The 19574-nt window shown below is 38.9% G+C and overlaps 1 protein-coding gene across 4 annotated transcripts in view; it reads left to right on the plus strand.

The window, feature by feature from the left end:
* Positions 1-19574, plus strand: part of LOC131061524 (sodium-dependent phosphate transport protein 1, chloroplastic) — a 313012-nt gene that overhangs the window by 168130 nt on the left and 125308 nt on the right. For all 4 annotated transcript variants that reach the window (XM_057995252.2, XM_057995254.2, XM_057995251.2 and 1 more), the window contains exon 6: positions 12296-12505. In XM_057995252.2, the coding sequence (XP_057851235.1) occupies positions 12296-12505 (210 nt within the window). The remainder of the gene's footprint in view (positions 1-12295; positions 12506-19574) is intronic.

Here is a 19574-nt window from a genome sequence, read left to right on the forward strand (position 1 = left end):
ACTCATCACAGATTCGCAGCTGCTCTGCTACCGGAGGGGTGGAAGAGGTGCGAAGTTCTTTGCTTGCAGCTGAATTTTCTCCTATTTCACTGAATAGTTGTCTAGTAGCTTCACGTGATGGTCGTTCCTCAGTCCTTTCGAGTTCACGAGTCTCCTCTATCCTTTGCTCTCCTTCGACAGTAGAGTTATCTTTGGCTGTATTGTGGAGCAGCAACTCGTGGCGGCTCTATTGAGTGGGTTCATGCACTTTGACCCCCTAGGTGGATGGAATCTCTCCTTCCTCTATTTGGTTGCCTAGTTTGGTCGATTCAAGGGCTCTTAGCTTAGCTTCTGGCATGTCAGGCGCGGGAGGATCATCAGTTCCAAACGCATCAATGTCACTTTGAGAAGGCGGAGCAGGTATATAATCTAATTCCACTACATCGTAGGATGAACTTGGGTCCTTTGACGATGACGTGACCTCTGGTCTCCTTATAGGAATCTTCTCCCTTCTTGTTCTTTTGGACGTCTAATTCCCTCTGCAAGCCTTAGCTTTCTTTCTCTTCTCAGGTTTCTCAATTTCTTCCCTAGGTGGACTGGATGTTCCCTCATCTTCGGAGGACTGAGAATCAAGGCTACCCATTAGGTGGTAGGTGAATTGGACTCCTTCGTGTATTAGCCTCTCAATTTGCTGATGTAACCATTGATCTGTGTACCTTGCTGGGGCTGCCATGACTGCCTCAAAATTAGTGATTGGGTCTTGGGACCAATCAACGCCTGGCAAGAGATGCCTTACTGCTTCAAATTCTCGGACCTGGAGGCAATTCCCTGAATCTGTGAGCTGATCTGGGACACGACGGTATTCAAAGAGTCACATTTGTTGCACACTCAGTCTAGAATATTCCCGCCTCCGGACCTCGTAGTCATCAGGGCAATTCTTCCAATAGTCTTCAACTGATTCCTTTTCCCTGTACTGCTTGCCATAGGCTCTCTTCGCCAGATTATCATGATCGAAATATTTTCTTGGAAAATGGTCCTGTAGGCCATAAGAGGCCAGCTCTGCAAGGGATTCCTCTGCTAGGGTAGGGATCTTTAGGTGGACATCATGGTTGCCTATGATCATGGGGAATGTGAATCCAGCCTGCTTACTTTCTCTGAGTAGGATGCCGGCTGGACGTGACTGCCTTGCGACCTCCATAAGAATTATTTTGTCGGTTGGGTACCGTGGAAGTCGGAGAGGGGCACCATCAAAACCCGCTATTCGGATATAGGAGAACTTTGGGAACTGAATGAACAAGGCTCCATACCTCTGTACCAGAATAGTAGCTTGCTCTGAGAGCCTTATGTGTAATCCTCCCTGCATTAGCCTGACCAGGCGCATTGTGAAGGCGTCATTGATGCGCTCATATTGGCCAACTGCATAAGCTAGGCTGCTCTTTTCCCTCTGGGCAATATCTTGGTAGTGTAGTTGCGGGTAACAATCATAGACCTTTTCCTGACCAGGCCCATTCCCGATTTCACCTTTCATTATCAAACCTGGCAGCGGCTGGTTCTTGGCGAACATATAGACCAAGTAAGAGGTCATAGTGAAGTATTTCTTCGTTTCAAGCTCTATCAACTCGGTGTGGATGTTGTCGCTTATGATCTGGGCCCAGTCGAATTTAGACTTTCCAGCGAAGACTTTCTCTGTGAAATAGAACATCCACTCTTCAAAGTAGTTGGATTTAGGGAGTCCCATAACTCGGCTGAGTAATGTGACCATATCCCCATGTTCATTATGAAAATCACTTCTTGGGGTCTTTTTCACAATTCTGGCGCTTGGAAGCCTTCTCTCCTTGTACCACTCTTCGTTGATCAGTGCTTTGCATCGGGTCGGATTCATATCATATGCCCCTTGTGCTTCATCTATGGTTGTGGCTATGGGATTGTTTGGGAAGGGAATGTCGAATGCGTCGCCGATGGCCTCACAGGTGAAGTTGGCGATGGTCATGTTCTCAAGGAGCACCAATCTGGAATTTGGTTGATAGTGCCGGGCGGCCTCTACCACTAACTCATACTTCTGTACTGCTGGAGGAAATCCTGCCGCTTGGGCTATGCCACTTTCCACCATCTGTCTAAGCTTGCCATATGCGTTAGGGGAGAAGACCCGATTCCTGAAGTCCTGAATGTCAATATGGCCAAGGTCGGTATCACCGACATTGTCCCAGACGCTCTGCACTTTTGACTCCCTCAATCCTCCTCTTTGATATTGATACTTCATCCTTTCAACTTTTTGCGGGATATCTGATTTGGATGCTCGTGATGTCTCGGCTGCAGCGGGCATCTTTGATGATTCTACCGTCGATTTAGGCATTTATCCTGCACAGCCAGATGTGGATTACGAGGTGATAGAAAAGAAGTAAGGCGGGTTAGATAGAGAATACTCCAGCATTCAAGGATTAATTCAAAATTGAGATTGGGCATGGAGCGACATTTCTAGCTAAAAGCTTGATTGATTTTAAACCAAAGGATTCATGAAGCTTTTGATCGTGAATTTATACTTAAGCATTGTGGATTTATTTTCAACAGGGACAAAGCTCGAAAAGTTTTTCCTAAGTTTGAAAATGCAATTTCTGGTTAAACCTTAGGATTGAATTCTAAATTTTGACTGCTTTGAACAACGTTTTAAAGCGAAAGAGATGCAAATTTCGAAAATTTAAGCATTTTAATCAGATTTCGCACATACGTTTGTTTGATTTATAAGCATTTCAGACGATCACAAGAGACAAAGCGTACTTACCTGATGAGAGTGGATGGCGAGAAATTGCCTGACTTTGCTGCGTGAAGACGAATGGACAATTCTGCAAATTTTTTTGAATCCCAATGGTTATCTCCTTAATTCAAATTTTCGCGGCTGTTGGATGGAAAAGAACTTATCATTTTAAACGGTTTTTTACCTTGGGTAATTGGCAATCTGAACTTGAATGATTTGGAATAGTTTATGTACGTTTTACCTTGAATATGAATCGCGCGAAATTAGCTTTCTTTCCCTTTCAAAATCGGACGTGATCTCTCTTTACATGAAATCCAGCAGCATGGAGGGGGGTTTATCAATTTTGAATTTCTATATCTGGGCTTGTGCGTAGCGATTTTCGGAGAAGTAGAGGACCTTAGAATTTCAAACGCGTTTTACCTTTCAACTTCGGACCCTTTGGCGAATATGGAGGCCCCTCCAAAACTTTAAACTTTGTTTGATCTAACCCTAAGGGCGGACTTCAGACCATATAGATGCCTCTTTCTGTGATTTTCAAATGACTTTAGACCATTTATGCCCTTTGGGATTTCGCGATTTTTAACGCTTCTGGTGAATTTCGGAGCGCTTGGGGTTTTTGCGAACTGGAGATATTTTGTAGCATTTAACACCTTTTACAATTTTCAAAAACTTCGGACCCTAGGCTCATGTTCGCAAGATTTCGCCTTTTCCAATTTCGAAGCTTCAATGCCTTCTGCGATTTTGGAGATTTTCGGAGCATTTAAGTGTCCTTGCGATTTTAGAGATTTAGCGTTTTTGCAACTTGGAAAAGTTTTCGGACCTTTAGTATGATTTTGCAAACCCAAGGTAAATTTCGAACCTTTAGCCCTTTTTCGCAAATTTCGGAGTTTTTGGATGTTTTTGCAACTTTATCATTTTGAATTTCGGCTCCAGTGTTTGAAATTGGGAACTTAAGTGGATTTCGGACCTAAAGGGTCCTTTTGTAACATTTTACTTTTTCAAATTTTTTGCCCCAGGGTCCGAAATTGGGCATTTTAAGTGAAATTCGGACCTAAAGGGTCTTTTTGCAACATTTAAACATTTTCCAGTTTTGGCCTCTGGGTCCGAAATTGGGCATTTTAAGTGAAATTCGGATCTAAAGGGTCTTTTTGCAACATTTCACATTATTTTCGGACCATGTAGGAAACTTTTGAATTTTGAAATTTTCGCCCCAGGGTTCGAAATTCGGCCCCCTAGGCAATTTTAGCAATTTTTTAACCTTGTGAAATTTTAACATTTTGGCCTTTGGGTCCGAAATTGGGCCCATAAGGCAATTTTGGGGACTTTAGTGAAATTTCGGACTTTAGACCAGTTTTCGCCAGATTCTACAAATTTGGATTTCGGAGGCTTCGGAATTCTAAGGCATTTGGGCAAGTTTCGCAACTCCGACATTTTGGCCAGGAAATTTGCTCCTTCACTAGCAGGCGAAAATCATCCTTTACTCAAATCCCACAAACATCGCGGAGACAAACCTTATGCAATCTACTTCATAGCTCTAGCGCGAAAAACGACGACTTTGGGTCCTCCTGCGACCTTTAGACACACTGCTCTTGCTTGGCGGGCTTCGCCAATTTCTATCACCTTACGCCTATCCAAGGCGATTTTCAAAATTTGAACAAACTCTTGGCATTCGTGCTCGAGGGCTAGACTAGCCTGATGGGTTCATTGGCTCTTTTCTTTGACATCATCACTTCACGGACTAGTTGCGGACTCGCTCGAAAAGACGTGAGACACTCTGCGCGAAACTCAACAGGGCGAGGATGAAAGGCTCAAAAAACAGGAAGGGGGACCCTGTCGGCGACAGGGAGCGTGTGCAACATAGCCACTGCCAAAATAGGGCGAGGACGAAAGGCTTAGAAAATAGTCATTTGATATCGAACACAGGATCCTGCCAAAAATAACACTGCCGGACATAGCCACTGAGCTGAGTTGTAGAACCCCTGCTAAAAGTAGCACTGCTAAAAATAGTACTTACTATAAATAGCATACTTCTAAAAATAGTGTGTCAAAAGTCATTTTCATCACATTCTGAGTAGTGGTCATGACTTACTAAAAATAGTAAGTCTGGAAATCGTCTCTGAAGAATTTGCATGTCAAACCATGTTGGAGCTCATGAAAAACCCAGAAAGAATCTAGAGAGCAAACTGTAGAACTCCTGCAAACACCTCTCCGAAAACCTCCCTGAACACAGAAACCCTAATTTAGTCTCTGGTTAGCCTACGTGTTTCCAAAATAGGCTAAGACTCCATTCATCAGTCTATAATTGAGAAGGGGACATTACATCTAGCTTGGTTGGAAGTGAACAAGACATCAAAGGCTGCACTTATCCTTGCGCATGAAGATATAGTTGAGAGTGAGGCCAAAGATGCATTGGTGGTTGAGGACGGGCAGCCCAAATTCATTGATCCACTTTGGAGCAGCAATATGTGTGATTTATTTGAGGCAAGTGAATTTGTTCATCTTTTTCAAGTAGTGCATTAAGCTATGGTACAATTGGTTGTGGTTGCTTAAGATCATACAAGGCATTGCAAGCTGTTGAGGAAAGGCAGCTACTTTGGTGAGCCTGTGAATGGTTTTATTTAGGAGGGTTTCAATTCTCAGTTAGTTTAGGCTAGGTTAGTTTTCTTTTCAATACATGCGGTTGCACAAGTTTGTGTCTTGTTTTCAGTTGGTTTGCTTTGCGTCAGTCATATCATCCTCCTTGTCGTCTATCTTTATTGCTTGACTCTGTAGCCCAATCGATGATTAAGGCACTTAGAGTTCTGGATTTTTCTCCCTTCAATAGTTCTAGTGATCAAACGAAGTCCCCAGTTAGAGCCAGCTGTTGTCTCAATTTTTGAACTTTCAAAAAATTGACAACTGCTACAAATTTTTACTCAAAATTCTCAGTTTTCTTCTCTTAGGCACTTTTTACGAGGTTCAAAACTCATATTTGCTAATGTCAAATCATTAGTGGGTGTGTTTGCCATCGTTGTCCAAAATTTGGTTAGTTTTGGGTTTCATTTTCCTATCTTTTTGTGCAATTTCAGGTCTTGAGTCAGACAATACAAGTAGGATATTTTTGCACTCATTACAAGTAGGAACTTTTTGCCCACATTACATGTTAACTTTACTTGCAATCAGATCTTAGAAACCCGATTACAAGTTACTTGCAAAGTCGGGTTTTTGAAGCATTATTACAAGTTGTATTATTACTTTCAAGTTGGATCTTAAGACCTGAAATGCAATTTCAAACCTATATTACTTGCGATCAAGTTTCAAAACCCCGATTGCAAGTATGTGGATGTTTTGTCTTTCTTTTTGCAAGTTGTCATTACTTGCAAATGGGTCTCTAGACCCCGATTGCAAGTCCTCCTTTCATATTGCAAGTCCTCCTTTCATATTGCAAGTGTGTTATCTTATCATGTTTGTCTTACACTTGCAATCAGGTCTTCGAAACTCGTTTGCAGGGCATCATTGCATAAACACTTTGACGTGATTCACTTGCAATTGGGTCTTGTAACCCCGATTGCATGTTTATACCTCCTTGCGATCTTGCTTCATTTCACTCTTGTAGTCGGGTCTGAAAGATCTGATTGCAAGCTAATGCCTATCATGCATTCATCTTCACTTGCATTGGGTTCTTTGAGACCTGACTACAAGTGTAACCATCTTCTTTCATTTCCGCATTTCAAATTCTATGACCCACTCGCACTCACATTCCACCTCCCAAAATCCGAAATTCGCCTTTTCTCTCCACATACTCTTATTCCCACGTCTTTCCTCTACAAGATCAATACTTGCAGTCGGGTCCTAGAGATCCGATTGCAAGGGGTTTCAATGCATGTAAGGACAGTAAGCAAAAGTCAGTGCTGTCATATGTTGATGACATTAAATGAAAATTGTACAATGTCATATGCACAAAGAGAACTTCTCCTGAAGAATCAGTATTACCCCAAGCAAGAAGATGAGGTTGGAGTTCGTTGTCAAAGGACATAAGAACTATCAATGATGCAAGTTAATGTTCCTAGACAAATACCTTAACCGATCTCAAATACTTCAAGTTCCAACATCTTGTAGTAGCATGAAAACCTCTTAGACAGAGGATGATGTGAATAGAGTGATGTCTTGGACACTTAGATTAGTTTCAGTTATGCATATGTAATTTCCCTTTGACAAATTATATGTAATGCCAAAAATTGTAATTGCAAGTAATCACATTACTTGTATTCTTGTAACTTGTAATTACATGTAAACAAATTACAAGTCGAAAGACAATAGGATTGTAATTTGGAATAAGTCTTAGTTAGTTGGACTTCTCCCACTTTTTCCTCTAAGCCCCTTTCCTATATATATTGGAGGGTGCTTTATGTATTTTCTATCTTTGTAGCAAGCAAGACAACTTTGCAGAAATTTACAGTCATAAATACTTTGTGCTTGTGGTTGTTCCCATTTGAAGTAGTTTAGAAGTGCACATTATCAGCAGACTTTGTGCTGTTATATGCTATATGTTGTTCTCGTTTAAATCAGTTTGGAAACGTAGATAGGATAGTGGAAAGTAAAGACTTTGAGATTTGTTTCTATTTTCTTGTCCTGGTGAAGTGACGAAAGACTTTGAGCTTTCAAGGAAACTTCACTTCTTTTTTGTATAAGCATTCTTGTTATTGTTAAAGTTCCTTAAGTTGCTGTATTTATTTTCTTAACTGCTATTTCTTTTCTAGGAAGAGAAAAGAATATCATCTTTTCTCAAAAAAGAGAAAAGGATGTTGTCCCACCCAAGTTAAATTAGTGTTTAACTAGTAATAGTAGAAAAGGGGGAGCCTTCCCTTAAATTAGGAGAGTTTTTAACTCACATGCTGTGGTTGAAACCACAATTTTGCACATCTTTCCAGGTGTACAAAATTTTCAACCAACAATTATCAACTAAAAATAAACCTTCTAAAAGATTGTCTAAAAATAATTGATTTTAAATAGCCTTCTAAAATAAGATGTCTCAAAATATTATTATCTCCTTCTAAATGGTAATACTTGAAGATAGCAAGAGTTATAAATAGCTTGGGCTAAATATAGCCAATTGGATAGCTGGCTCTGGTGATGATGCAGCAAAGTTCTCTCTTTTGAACATGATGGATCCTCTTTGAGGAAACCTCGAAAAATCTAATAACCTATCTTGGTGATTTGAATCTAAGAAATTTCTTCATTCACTTCTTGTCCCTGGCTTGACTGACCAAAACAACACCTTCCAATAACTTTATCAATAAATTTCTAGGTTTCTTATGTGTATTAACTGCTGCTACAAGACCAAAAGACCATATCAATTTTAATTCTTATTTTTTATATGCAAGAAATCTTCACTGTTCTGTCAGAAAGCTCTACCTTTATATTGAAAATCTGCTCACTCTGGCTGTCCCAGTCTTGCTGATAAAGATCTAAATTCAGAAATATCATGAAGGCATTTAAATTGTAGTATATAACTGAAAATCTGCTGTTATCGAAGACTGAAACTCGCTTGAAAGATGACAAGACCATAGCCAAAATGAAAAGGATTGCCAAAATGGTGGATTTGTCATGATGAAACATTAGGCATTCTGGAAGAGTGTGAACAACAGTTATAATCAATGATGAGGGTGATTGCAACTGTCTTCAAACCCTAAGCACTGCAACAACACTTTAAAATCTGTTTATTGATGTAAAGAAATCCTACTCAATGTACAAAATCCACAAAATCCTAGGCACCCCTGCCATGCAAATTTTGCCTTAAAACGTGCGTTCTTCCTATAGGGCTCATGCTGTTGCATAGAGTAACACATTGCTCAAAAACTTGTCTTTCTCCTATCAGAGTATTCCTCTATGCTATGGCTGCACAATGGAAAGAGCCAGTCAACACCTCTGTAATTTTGTTTTTGAAAACTTTACACTGTCAACATCCATAGCAGCAGATGCTCCATTGCACGGACTGCCTTTTGACTTAATGACAATCTTCCTTCCTTCACAGTGGTGTTCACGTATATACTTAGGACACAATTCTGACTTGAACCATTTTATTCTTCTCTTCAATAATGCACTTACCTTGTCATCGATTAAATTTTTTTTTCTTGAATTATGCCATTGTTTCACATAAGCACACTCCATTATACTGAGCAACAGTTTTCTCTTTTAAGATTTAATGAACTTTTGCATTTTCTCTATCATTTGAGCTCCAATCTTCTCCTCATTGGGTACACTGGAAAGCTCATTTCATTGGCTCTGCAAAGACACTAACTAGAGATGACAAAAACTATCTCGAAACTTGCTTTCTCCTTAAAGAGAAGACGCCTTTGTATAGAGTAACATATTCTTTGAAATGTTGGTTTTCTTCTATCAAAGAATGCATCTATGCTAGGGCTGCAGCTTAATCAGTTACTGATTTTTTTTGCAAGTTTAGACATTGCTAGGGAGTGGCGTGTGCTCATATACAGGGGAACATAGTTTTCTCTTGTAGAAATTTTCCACTTACTGTTTGTGGTGTACACCTAGACTTATCCCTGTGATTTTTTAACTTGAAATTTTTGATTCTGGTCTTCAGTAGGGTGCGTTCCATACATGCTATTGCACAATTTTCTTAGCACAAAGTATGTTTCTCTTCAAAATGGAGAGAGCCAGTCAACATCTCTGCAATTTTGTTTTTGAAAACTTTACACTGGCACCATTTATAGCAGCACATGCTCCATTATATTGGTTGCCTTCTGACTTAATTAAAATCTTCTATCCTTTATAATGGTGTTTGCCTTTATAAATAGGATGCAATTTTGACTTGAACCATTTTATGTTCCTCTTCAATAACATGTGTACCTCTTCATTGAGACACAACTTTTTAAGACTTGAATTATGCCATTGTTTCACACAATTTTCTCTTTCGAGACTTAATGTATTTTCACTTCTCCATCATTGAGCTTCAATATTCACCTTGCAGTGGACACTGGAAAGCTCATTTCATTGGCTCTTTTAAGCCACTAACTAGATATGACAACAATGAAATTGATGACCATGACAAGGGTTAGAGTATGGCACAGCCAAGAAATAACTAGATTTTGGTTTGGAACTTAACACAACTGAAACTTTTGGTGTGGGTACAACATATAGGTATTTAGGCTTCTACAAGAATAGATCACTTCGTAAAAACTTCCCATTTTATAAAAGAATAGTTAGATAGTGTAAATCCCATGGTTGCTACTAATTAATGATTTATTGAAGAACGGGGAGAAAGAAAGCTGGGTACCATTTTGCCATGAATACATGATTTTGAATCAGTAATGATCTCATGAAGGGATGCTCAATCTACTGGTTCATTCGATTCAAAGAATATGAGAATTGGACGGAAGATCTTGTAAAATAAATTTGCAACCACATACTATCATCACAAATTTCTTTCACTGCTTTCTATATATGATAGAAATGTTTCAGAAAATAAGAACCTGAAGCAATTGACTTTCCAATTATACAATGTTTCAGTACAGTTTTTGATGCATAGATTCTTGGAGTAGATCCTAATCACCTAGTTGTCTTGGTTGCTCTCATCAACCTTGTAGCTCCTCAAGCCCATCCAGTGGCACTTGGTAGGGGTTTTTCTATTTAGACCTCCAAGGTCTAATCCACTTTGGCTTGCCTCCAAGGTATAGCCTCTGATCTTAAACAATCAACACTTCCTATTAAGGCTTCCACTTCAATCCCTAACACCACTCCTAAGTGCTCCAATAACCTCTGCAAGGATCCCACTTCACAAACTTGTTTCAAGAGTGTAGCATGAAGTTACACAATGTTTTTGGTGGCTTTAACTAGTTTGGTCACCTTCAAACCCATCGCCAAGCTTTCTCAACCTCTCTTTGTCCCTACCGGCTCGAAATAGGCCTAATACAATTAGCCCTCCAATGACAGTTTTCAGGGCTTAGTTTGAAATCTTCCCACACAAGGCCACAAATAAATTACATATTTGAGTACCCTTTTCAGAGTTACAAACAATGTTGCAAAATGCCATCTGGGTTTTCCGTACACATGGGGTAACCAAAACTGCCCTATTTTCAAGGGTTTTAGGCCTACCCAGGTGACTTGCAAAGATGGCTTTGGAAAGCTTCACCAGTCAAAACACCTGCAAAAACCAATCAAGGATTCTGAAAGGACATTCAATCAGGTCTCCAATCATGTATCAACTTCCCTTCTACCAATCCATATGTGCCCTGTGATCGCACATCTTCTGCTGTCCTAGTCTCACCAACTCCTAGTTGTGAGCCTAGGGTATCATTGTAGCTTCAATACAAAGGTCTGCAAAATCACACAACCTACTCTAAACATATTTACAGACCCTAACCTAGCATTCCACATGATTAGAACTGGTGCCATCAATGGATGCTTAGGTTAGAGCCATTTCTTGCTTAAACCCTAGTTGTCAAGGGTTTTGCACCTAGTCACAGAGAATGGATTGAATCTTTGCAACCAAACACAATCAGGCTTGCTAATCTACCTTGCTAGAAAGAATATTCAACAAACTGTCATGCCCTGCAATGAGATTCTTCTGACAAGTCTGTACTGGATCGTACAATGCGACAAAAACAAAGAAAACTGTCAAAACGGTGTCAAAACAAGATTTCCTTACAACTCAAAAACTTGCTTTTGCATTCCAGATCTTCTAACCCGTACAATGAAGTTGTTTTTTGGCTTTAAACAACATGATTCAGTTGGTTGGAACCAACTTCCTCACCGCTAACATAAAAAATGCAACTTTACATCTTTTTCCTCCCGAGAATGCAATTTTGCATTTCAGTGTCCTACAAGGCTCCAAAGGCCCTCTATGCACTCTAGGAGACCTAATAACAATGCATTGCACCCTATTACATGATAACTCTATTCTAGAGTAATGCAACTATGAAGAATACCAATATTACAACCTTCTAGGATATCAACATCCTGAACACAACAAAAGCTTGGACAACTCAACCATGGCTCCATTGAGTCCCAAATGGTTGGTCCATTATTACAACTTGAAAAACAACACAAAAGACTTAGAACAAACTAAAATTGCTTGGAGTGATGTGTGCCCTGCACCAGTTTTCCAGGTTTAATATTAGCTGTTCCAATTATCTTTTGCAAATTGAAATTAAAAATGTTTTTATATCATACATATTGCATTGTGATATGGTAGTTTCTTTATATCAAGAATTTTATTCTTAAATGCCATTCAAAGTATATGTCTATCATTGAACCAAATCATGTATAAAAAAAATTTAAGATATGAAAGGCTTTGTTTATCATATTAAATGAAGGTATAGTTTGCAAGCATTTTACTTCTTTATAGACATCAAGACCTTCAGGTTTAATTAAGACAAAATTGAATTTTTCATATTGTATCAGATTACTCTAATGATCACATTAGCACCTAGAGAAGTCAAATGTAAAACTTGAGGCCTTCTGAGATTTTTAGTAAAAGCCAGCCATGCAATGTGATTTTTCATAGCTCGTAAGTAGAAAGCAAAATAGTCATTATGTCTGATATCTTTATTAATTTTCTTTCAGGGATATAGCTCACCACTTGAAGACCCCCATCTTCGCGTAGAAGAGAAGAATTTGATCTTGGGTAATAGCAAAGAAAAAGAAAGAGTTGAATCAATTCCATGGAGATTGCTATTGTCAAAACCACCTGTGTGGGCATTGATAACTTCACACTTTTGCCACAATTGGGGAACTTTCATTCTTCTCACTTGGATGCCAACATATTATAATCAGGTTTCCTAAATACTTTTCATGCAGTATTAGTTCTTTTAGTTCTATGTAGTATACCTTATTATATAAATAGCATCATGTGATTAATGCACATTGTATATAGGTCTATATATTTTTTAGTTGTTATAATACAGGTAGTGAATGATATGAAAGTTTATAAGTAATGCTATCTGAATAATAAAAAGCTGCAATTTTAAAATAATCATGATTTTGGAGGAGATCGAGACTAAAAAATCATAGCAAAACATCTGGGTATGTTCTTAATCCCTAATTTTTGCTTCAAGTCCTATAGATTGGTAAGGATTTTAAATTATCCTTCAGATTTTTTAGGAATAATAGTCCTATAGGGTGGTCCATACACATCATGATCCATAAAAGCACCCAATACACACTAAAGCAAAACAAAGAATGATCACACTAAAGAAAAACACAGTTACAACCCATGCATCCCTAGATACATGGTCAGAACATGTTGAGGTCTACACATCTCAAAGCTACAAATGGGAGGGGCATTACACCTCTCCCCTAGGAATAGGCTTACTTCTGGAAGTCGACAAAAGCCAAGGATTGGGTACACCTAGTACTCAATCCTTCAAACACATCAATCACACAAGAATGTCCACTCGACTCTTTCCAAGTCTAGGCCACAACACAACTCTCACATCTTTGGGGTGCACCACTAAGTGAACCCCAACCACTAGGTACAACAAACAAGAGATTATCACAATGCCCTCACCACTCGCCATTGCAACTAGGAGCAAGGACCAACTACATGGTCATAAGGAGCATCAATAACCCTCAAAGCCCTACTTTGGGACTACCACCAATGCTAGGAAACTCCATCTAGCCACCAACTTCAACCAAGGATGACATAAATGTCTACAACTTTACCTCACCACGAGGCAACAAAAAACAAAAATGAACTTCCTATCGTCTCTTCTAAGACCAAGGCACTTAACCCTCAAGGCTACAACCCAAAAGATATGGGAAAGCATCATCCTACAAGACTAGGAAAACACCACCATACTCATCTAGAGCATACCTCACTTCCAAACATGATCTCTCTTCCTCAAGCATCACATCACTCTAGAATAGTGAGGATTTCCTCAAAACACTAATTGTCTTTAAGAAACCAGGAACAAATTAGGGGGTTCTTAAGAGGCACAAGTGTAGAGAGTTATCTCTCACAAGCAACACTCACACCATGGAGGCTATACAACCCCAAAACTTCACAAGAAAGGCAACAAAGATGCAAATTAACACAAGGCATAGGAGCAAAAAAAGACAAGGAACCCCTGAGGAAACAAGCCAAGAAACCTCGAATAATAGTTTTTTTTGAAACATTCCAGAAGAACTTAACAACTTCAACGTCAAAGATACGACACAAGTCAAAAATTTAGTTTTTTTTGAAAACTCTCCTTTTATAAATTTTTCAAAGTTATTTAGAAAGTGTTTTTTTCACCTTTTCATTATTTTTATAAAAACTCTTTTTGTTTATCCAAAAAAAGAACTTTTTTCCTTAATAAAGTAACATAAAGTTTCCTTACAACCACTTTTCAACACCTTGAGCCTAGTGACACTTTATTTGCACATTTAGAACACCTTTTTAAATAATTAAATATAAGTTGTCATTTAATTTCTTTTTTTGACAACTTCAATATTTAATTATTTAATTAATTCTCCCTTGTAAACTATCTCAAGGTCTTATAGAAAATATTAAAATTGGGCAATTAAAGTATCCTAATAATTCCACCAACTCGTTAAATGCATAGGACTTTAGTCTATGAAAACTTGGTGCTATTCAAGGATAATGGACCTCTCCAAGAAGTTTTGAGTGCTCCCAAAATGTTGGATTCGCAAACAGAAAGTACAATTGTGCATGTCTAGGCTCCATGAACTCACTGCCATTTTTATAATTTCTTTTTGAGAAAACAAGTGTTCTCCAAACAAAGTTGGCATCTCCAAGAATGCTGGAATGGACTCGAAAAAGGGGACATCACATATACTATTTATATTAATCACTGAAAGTCAATAGGAAACTCCACACCAAGTGAAATATATATTGAAAATTCCACACAACAAGAAACTAAAATTGGAAGAACTTTGAATCTACAAGCATTTAGCTCTATGATGATCTCTATATAAAATCACTCAAATGGCTAGAGGAGGGTTTTGATACTTGAAACCATCTTTCCTAAAATGGCTATCATCCTTAGGGAAAGAACTTACATTCATTCTCTTCAAAGAAGAAACTAATGAAAATGGGCAAGAAAACCATTTTCTTTGTCCGATCCTCATATAATTTTTTTAAGGGAATATAATATAATTTGATATTCCTTTTATAACATATTTCCCTCAGAGTCATAACATTATAAAAGTAAATAATCACTTTTAAGACCTTGGTTCTAGCAACACTTTTAACCACACTTATAACCAAGGTTGAAAAACTTAGTGAATACTTGTAGAAGTCGCGAGTGTTCGTGCAACAATCATGGAAGTGAGTTGCTTTTCATATAACCCTGCGCCAAGTTTTCATAAAAACTTAACCAATTTTTTCATAGAAAATCATAGAAGGGCATGATTTTTTTGCCTTGGAGTTGCCAAAAACCCATCCTAGCGAAATACAAAAGTATTTATTAGCTATTGCCAATTTTTTTAGGGCTTTTGGGATTTTTTACAACACAAAAAGAGGGACCAAAGGCACGATAAGCATGGCCATGGGTAATAGCACAGTGGTGGGTTTGGCGGTAGCAATGGAGGTGCTAATGGGGGGCAATAGTGGCGACCTTTCCTTTGCCCCCAACAAGTTCTCAGTGATGCCAAGGGAGCCATTGTCTTAAAGAATAGAGAAGGATTTCCCCACAACGTGATCTTTAATGAGGATTTCAATTTTGTGTTTTCATCAGGGCTTCTTTTCTGATCTTGCTCTGGATTTAAGGCTGCCCAACAAGTTATTATTACTTTTATTGTTCCTTTCTTAAGACTTCCAGTCTAGTGCTTTCATATAGATAAATAGTTTGTAGAACCATTTTATTATTTGTTTTTTTAGGTGTAATGTCCCCTTCTTAGTAGGAGGTAATCAGTGGTCCATTAGCCTATTCTGGAAACTCGTAGGTTGATTGGAATGAGGAATTAGGGTTTCCTATTTTCTAGGAGGATTCCTCACAGTTTTCAGGGATGTTCTAGTTGGAGTTTGGCAGAAACAATTGAGGTTTCCTTCGGGGTTTTCTGCAAGCTTTGCAGTGGTATGACATGCAATTAGTTCAGGGGAGTTTGCAGAACTTACTATTTTTAGTAAGATGATGTCAGATGACTGGATTTTGGGGTTTTTTGGGGTTTTTTGAGCTCATTCACAAGGTTCGACGAGCATGTTTTTTGGAGTTGTTTTCCTAACTTACTATTTTTAGTAAGTTTCAATTCAAGCAGTTCTATTTTTGGCAGTTCAATGCAGAGCTCTGACCTAGTTCAGTTTGATGGTTTTCAACACTTAAATTCATAGTTCAATTTGGTATTGATCAGTATTTGTTTTGCAAGTAATTTTTTAAATATTAATCATATTGTTGGACGACTTAGGAAATGAATAGTGCATCTTATTCAAAAATTTATTTATTCTCCTAAGTCTGGCGTCAAGGATGGAATATATGCTCATGTATCAAATTTTTTTATGTTGTAAGTTTGGACCAAGGAGAAAGTTCAAATTTTGTGCCTAGGGAAGGGGATGCCAAGTCAAGGACATGTTTGAAATGAAATCCAAATGAGAAGATAGGAATTTGGGCGCCATTTGAATGTGAATTTGAGTTTTAGAATCTATAAATATGAGAGCTTGGCCTCTCATTTGGCATCTATAAAGAAAATTATAACGAAGTGCTGCCAAAATTTGGAGTGAAGCTTCAGGGAATGCATACCTCCTAGCTACTGCTTGGTTTCTTGCTTGCAATACATCAACTAATTGAGCTTGTGACTGCTATTGATCCAGAGCAGTAGATTTGAGGAACAATGTTGCAAATTTGTGTGTCAATTTCAGATATGTTGGAGTGTTTTATGAGTGTTCATGCTGCTGTTTGGTGTGTGTGCTGAAGTAGAAATCTGTTCGTGAGGCGCTGTGTGTTTGCCAAGTCGTTCTGGGTATTGGCTCTGATTAATTCTCTCCCTTAGGTGATGGAGTCTACCAATTTGCAGATCCTCATTTGCTGATTTGAATTTTATAATGCAAATCGCACTTCCCAGTTGGGCCGTACCATTCCTTGGCTACCTCGGGTTGCGTGTATCTTGGTGGTGGTGTTCGCGGTGTAGGTTTGAGGTTCTTGTTGCATCATCTTAGTATTAGCTTTCATTTGTTTCTTTTCTTGTGTCATTCTGTGAAGTTTTAGGCGAGTGATGAGCATAACAGTGATTTTGGTAGTGGTTGTTTTCTGCATGTTATGCATATAGCAGATTGTTTTTTCAGTTTAGTGATCAGTGGTGTGTTATTTCTCTATGGGTGTGTTTGAGTTTGCTAAGTGTGTTAAGCTTGGAGGTATTCACCAGTATTGGATAGTATAATCTTTTTATTCTTTGCATTGTATCTCTTTATTGTAAGGTTGGATAGTAGTACTAACAGCCATTTGTGGACTGTATAGCAAACCCCCACTGAAAACTGGAAGAGGCTGGCTTGCCGCCTACATTTGTCTCTGTAATACTATCCCCCCACCGCACAAGCAGTAGAGTGATTGTAATTTCCATTCATGTCCTCCCTCTGCATAAGTGGTAGAGTTGATTTATAATTTCTTTGTATTGTCCTCCCGCTGCATAAGCGGCTGAGTTGAGTTTGTTTAGTAATAAGTCCTCCTGCTGAAATATCGCGGTAGAGTGATTTGTGCTTAGGTGTGTTCTTGTTTACTTGGCTGGATTACCACCAAGTTTCCTTGTTTTACCCGCTGGAAAGTGGAAGGGGTTGGCTTGCCGCCCATTATTGTAATAAGCATTTTCAGAAGTTTGCATCTAACGATCCCCTACCTTTGTATGCTCTCACTCTCCCAGCTTGGGCTCTCGGTGATCAAAAGGTGTAGGGTTCCGTTCAGTTGGTTTAGATTTCATTGTTCTAACCCTATTGGGTGTTGGTGTGCTTGTAAAACTGTTAAAAAATCAATTTTTTTTTGTTGGGGATATTATAGTGGTATCAGAGCCACTCTTCCTGCCAGCCTCTGTTAGGGGTTCTCCATGAGTGATAGAGATATTGTAATAACCATTTTTCAGAAGTTTGCATCTAACGATCCCCTACCTTCGTATGCTCTCACTCTCCCAGCTTGGGCTCTCGGTGATCAAAAGGTATAGGGTTCCGTTCAGCTGGTTTAGATTTCATTGTTCTAAGCCTAATGGGTGTTGGTGTGCTTGTAAAACTGTTAAAAAATCAATATTTTTTTGTTGGGGATATTATAGTGGTATCAGAGCCACTCTTCCTGCCAGCCTCTGTTAGGGGTTCTCCATGAGTGATAGAGATATTAGATACTACAATAGAGAGCAGAGAAGGCAACAGTTTCAGATACCGTCAATGCAAGTGGAAGAGACCTTTTCAGAGGTCTTGAGAAACAGAGAGAGAGGTTGATTCAGCCGATTCAGTGGATTCAATAGGAGAGAAAACATTAAATCAAAATGGTGCCAATGGGGCTGCGGAGAGATGTAATATTCCCACTAATTTTTTTCAGTTTTTGAGCACAACAAATACTACAATACACCCGTTAAAGTTAGGAAATATAATCTCAACACTGCTGAAAGTAACCCTTCCACTTTCTGATCACCAAGAGCCCAATGTGGGAAGGTGAGAGCATACAGTGATAAAGGGTTTGTTAGCTCACTGATCTGCTGGAAATTACAATGCAAGTACAATACTGGGCGGCAAGCCAACCCCTTCCACTTTCAGCGGGATGAAGGCCAAGAACTTGGCAGTAAAACAACCAAGGGAACAAGAGCATAACCAGAACCAAATCGCTCTACCGCTTATGCAGCGAGAGGACTTATACATAAAAACTATCACTCAACCGCATATTTCAACGGGAGGACAATATCACTCAACCACTTGCTCAGTGGGAGGACAAAGCTGAATTACAAAACATGAAGGCGGCTAAGCCATCCTCTTCCACTTGTTCAGTGGGAAATGCAACCTAGAATGATTGGTTAGTACTAGTGAAGCAATCTTACAAAGATAGAGTTAAGCACATATCTCAAGTAATCAATAACACATTCTCACCACAAAACACTACTTGTTGTTATGACATCAGAGACAATGAAATGCAAAACCAGCCACCCCAAAATCCACTAAAATGCTCGTAACTTTCTCAAAATTGAACGAAATCATGCCAAACCAAATGCAAATGAAGAGTATAACATAAGCGATCAGTTCAATACCTTGAAACTACGCCTGGAGAGAAGCAAAGGTGATGCACGCAACCCAAGACAATTCTAGAAATGGCGTTTTGGCTGAATATTTCGATTTGCAACTATAAATTGGAGAGTTCTCCAAATGCCACACCAATGTAGGAGAATTATTGTCTCTCCAATACGTTTCCAATGGGCCTTCACCCAGAACGATGCACCCAACATGCATAGCTACGAGCAAAATACACTTCCAGCCAACACACACTAGCAACACCAAAAAACATAGAAGCACACAACTCTTCACCAACACACCCAAAAATCACCAAATCGCTCACAACTTTGAGCCATAGCTAGGAGTGATGTCTCACACTCGAAACTGGAAAGAAAGATCTAGGAGGTATTCACCCTCGAAGAAGTCTGGAGTCATTCCAACAGCATAACGATATATTTTCTTTGGATAATCAAATGAGGAGCCAACCACCTATTTATATAGCTTTTCAAATCTGGAATTCAAATGAAATTGCCTCCAAATTCTCCTCATTCAAACTGCATTTCATTTCATGTGGTGGACCCAAAAATGGCGCCCACTTCCCAAGTCAAAAATTGCGCCTAGGAGAGAGGACCATGATTTTGGCATAGAAAACTTTTAAGTATAAAAATAAAGTCTCCTTATAATCATCAAATAATTCGCCCAGGCATGACTTAGGAAAAATATCAT

This window comes from Cryptomeria japonica, chromosome 8, assembly GCF_030272615.1.
Source record: "Cryptomeria japonica chromosome 8, Sugi_1.0, whole genome shotgun sequence".
In the NCBI taxonomy this organism is placed as follows: domain Eukaryota; kingdom Viridiplantae; phylum Streptophyta; class Pinopsida; order Cupressales; family Cupressaceae; genus Cryptomeria; species Cryptomeria japonica.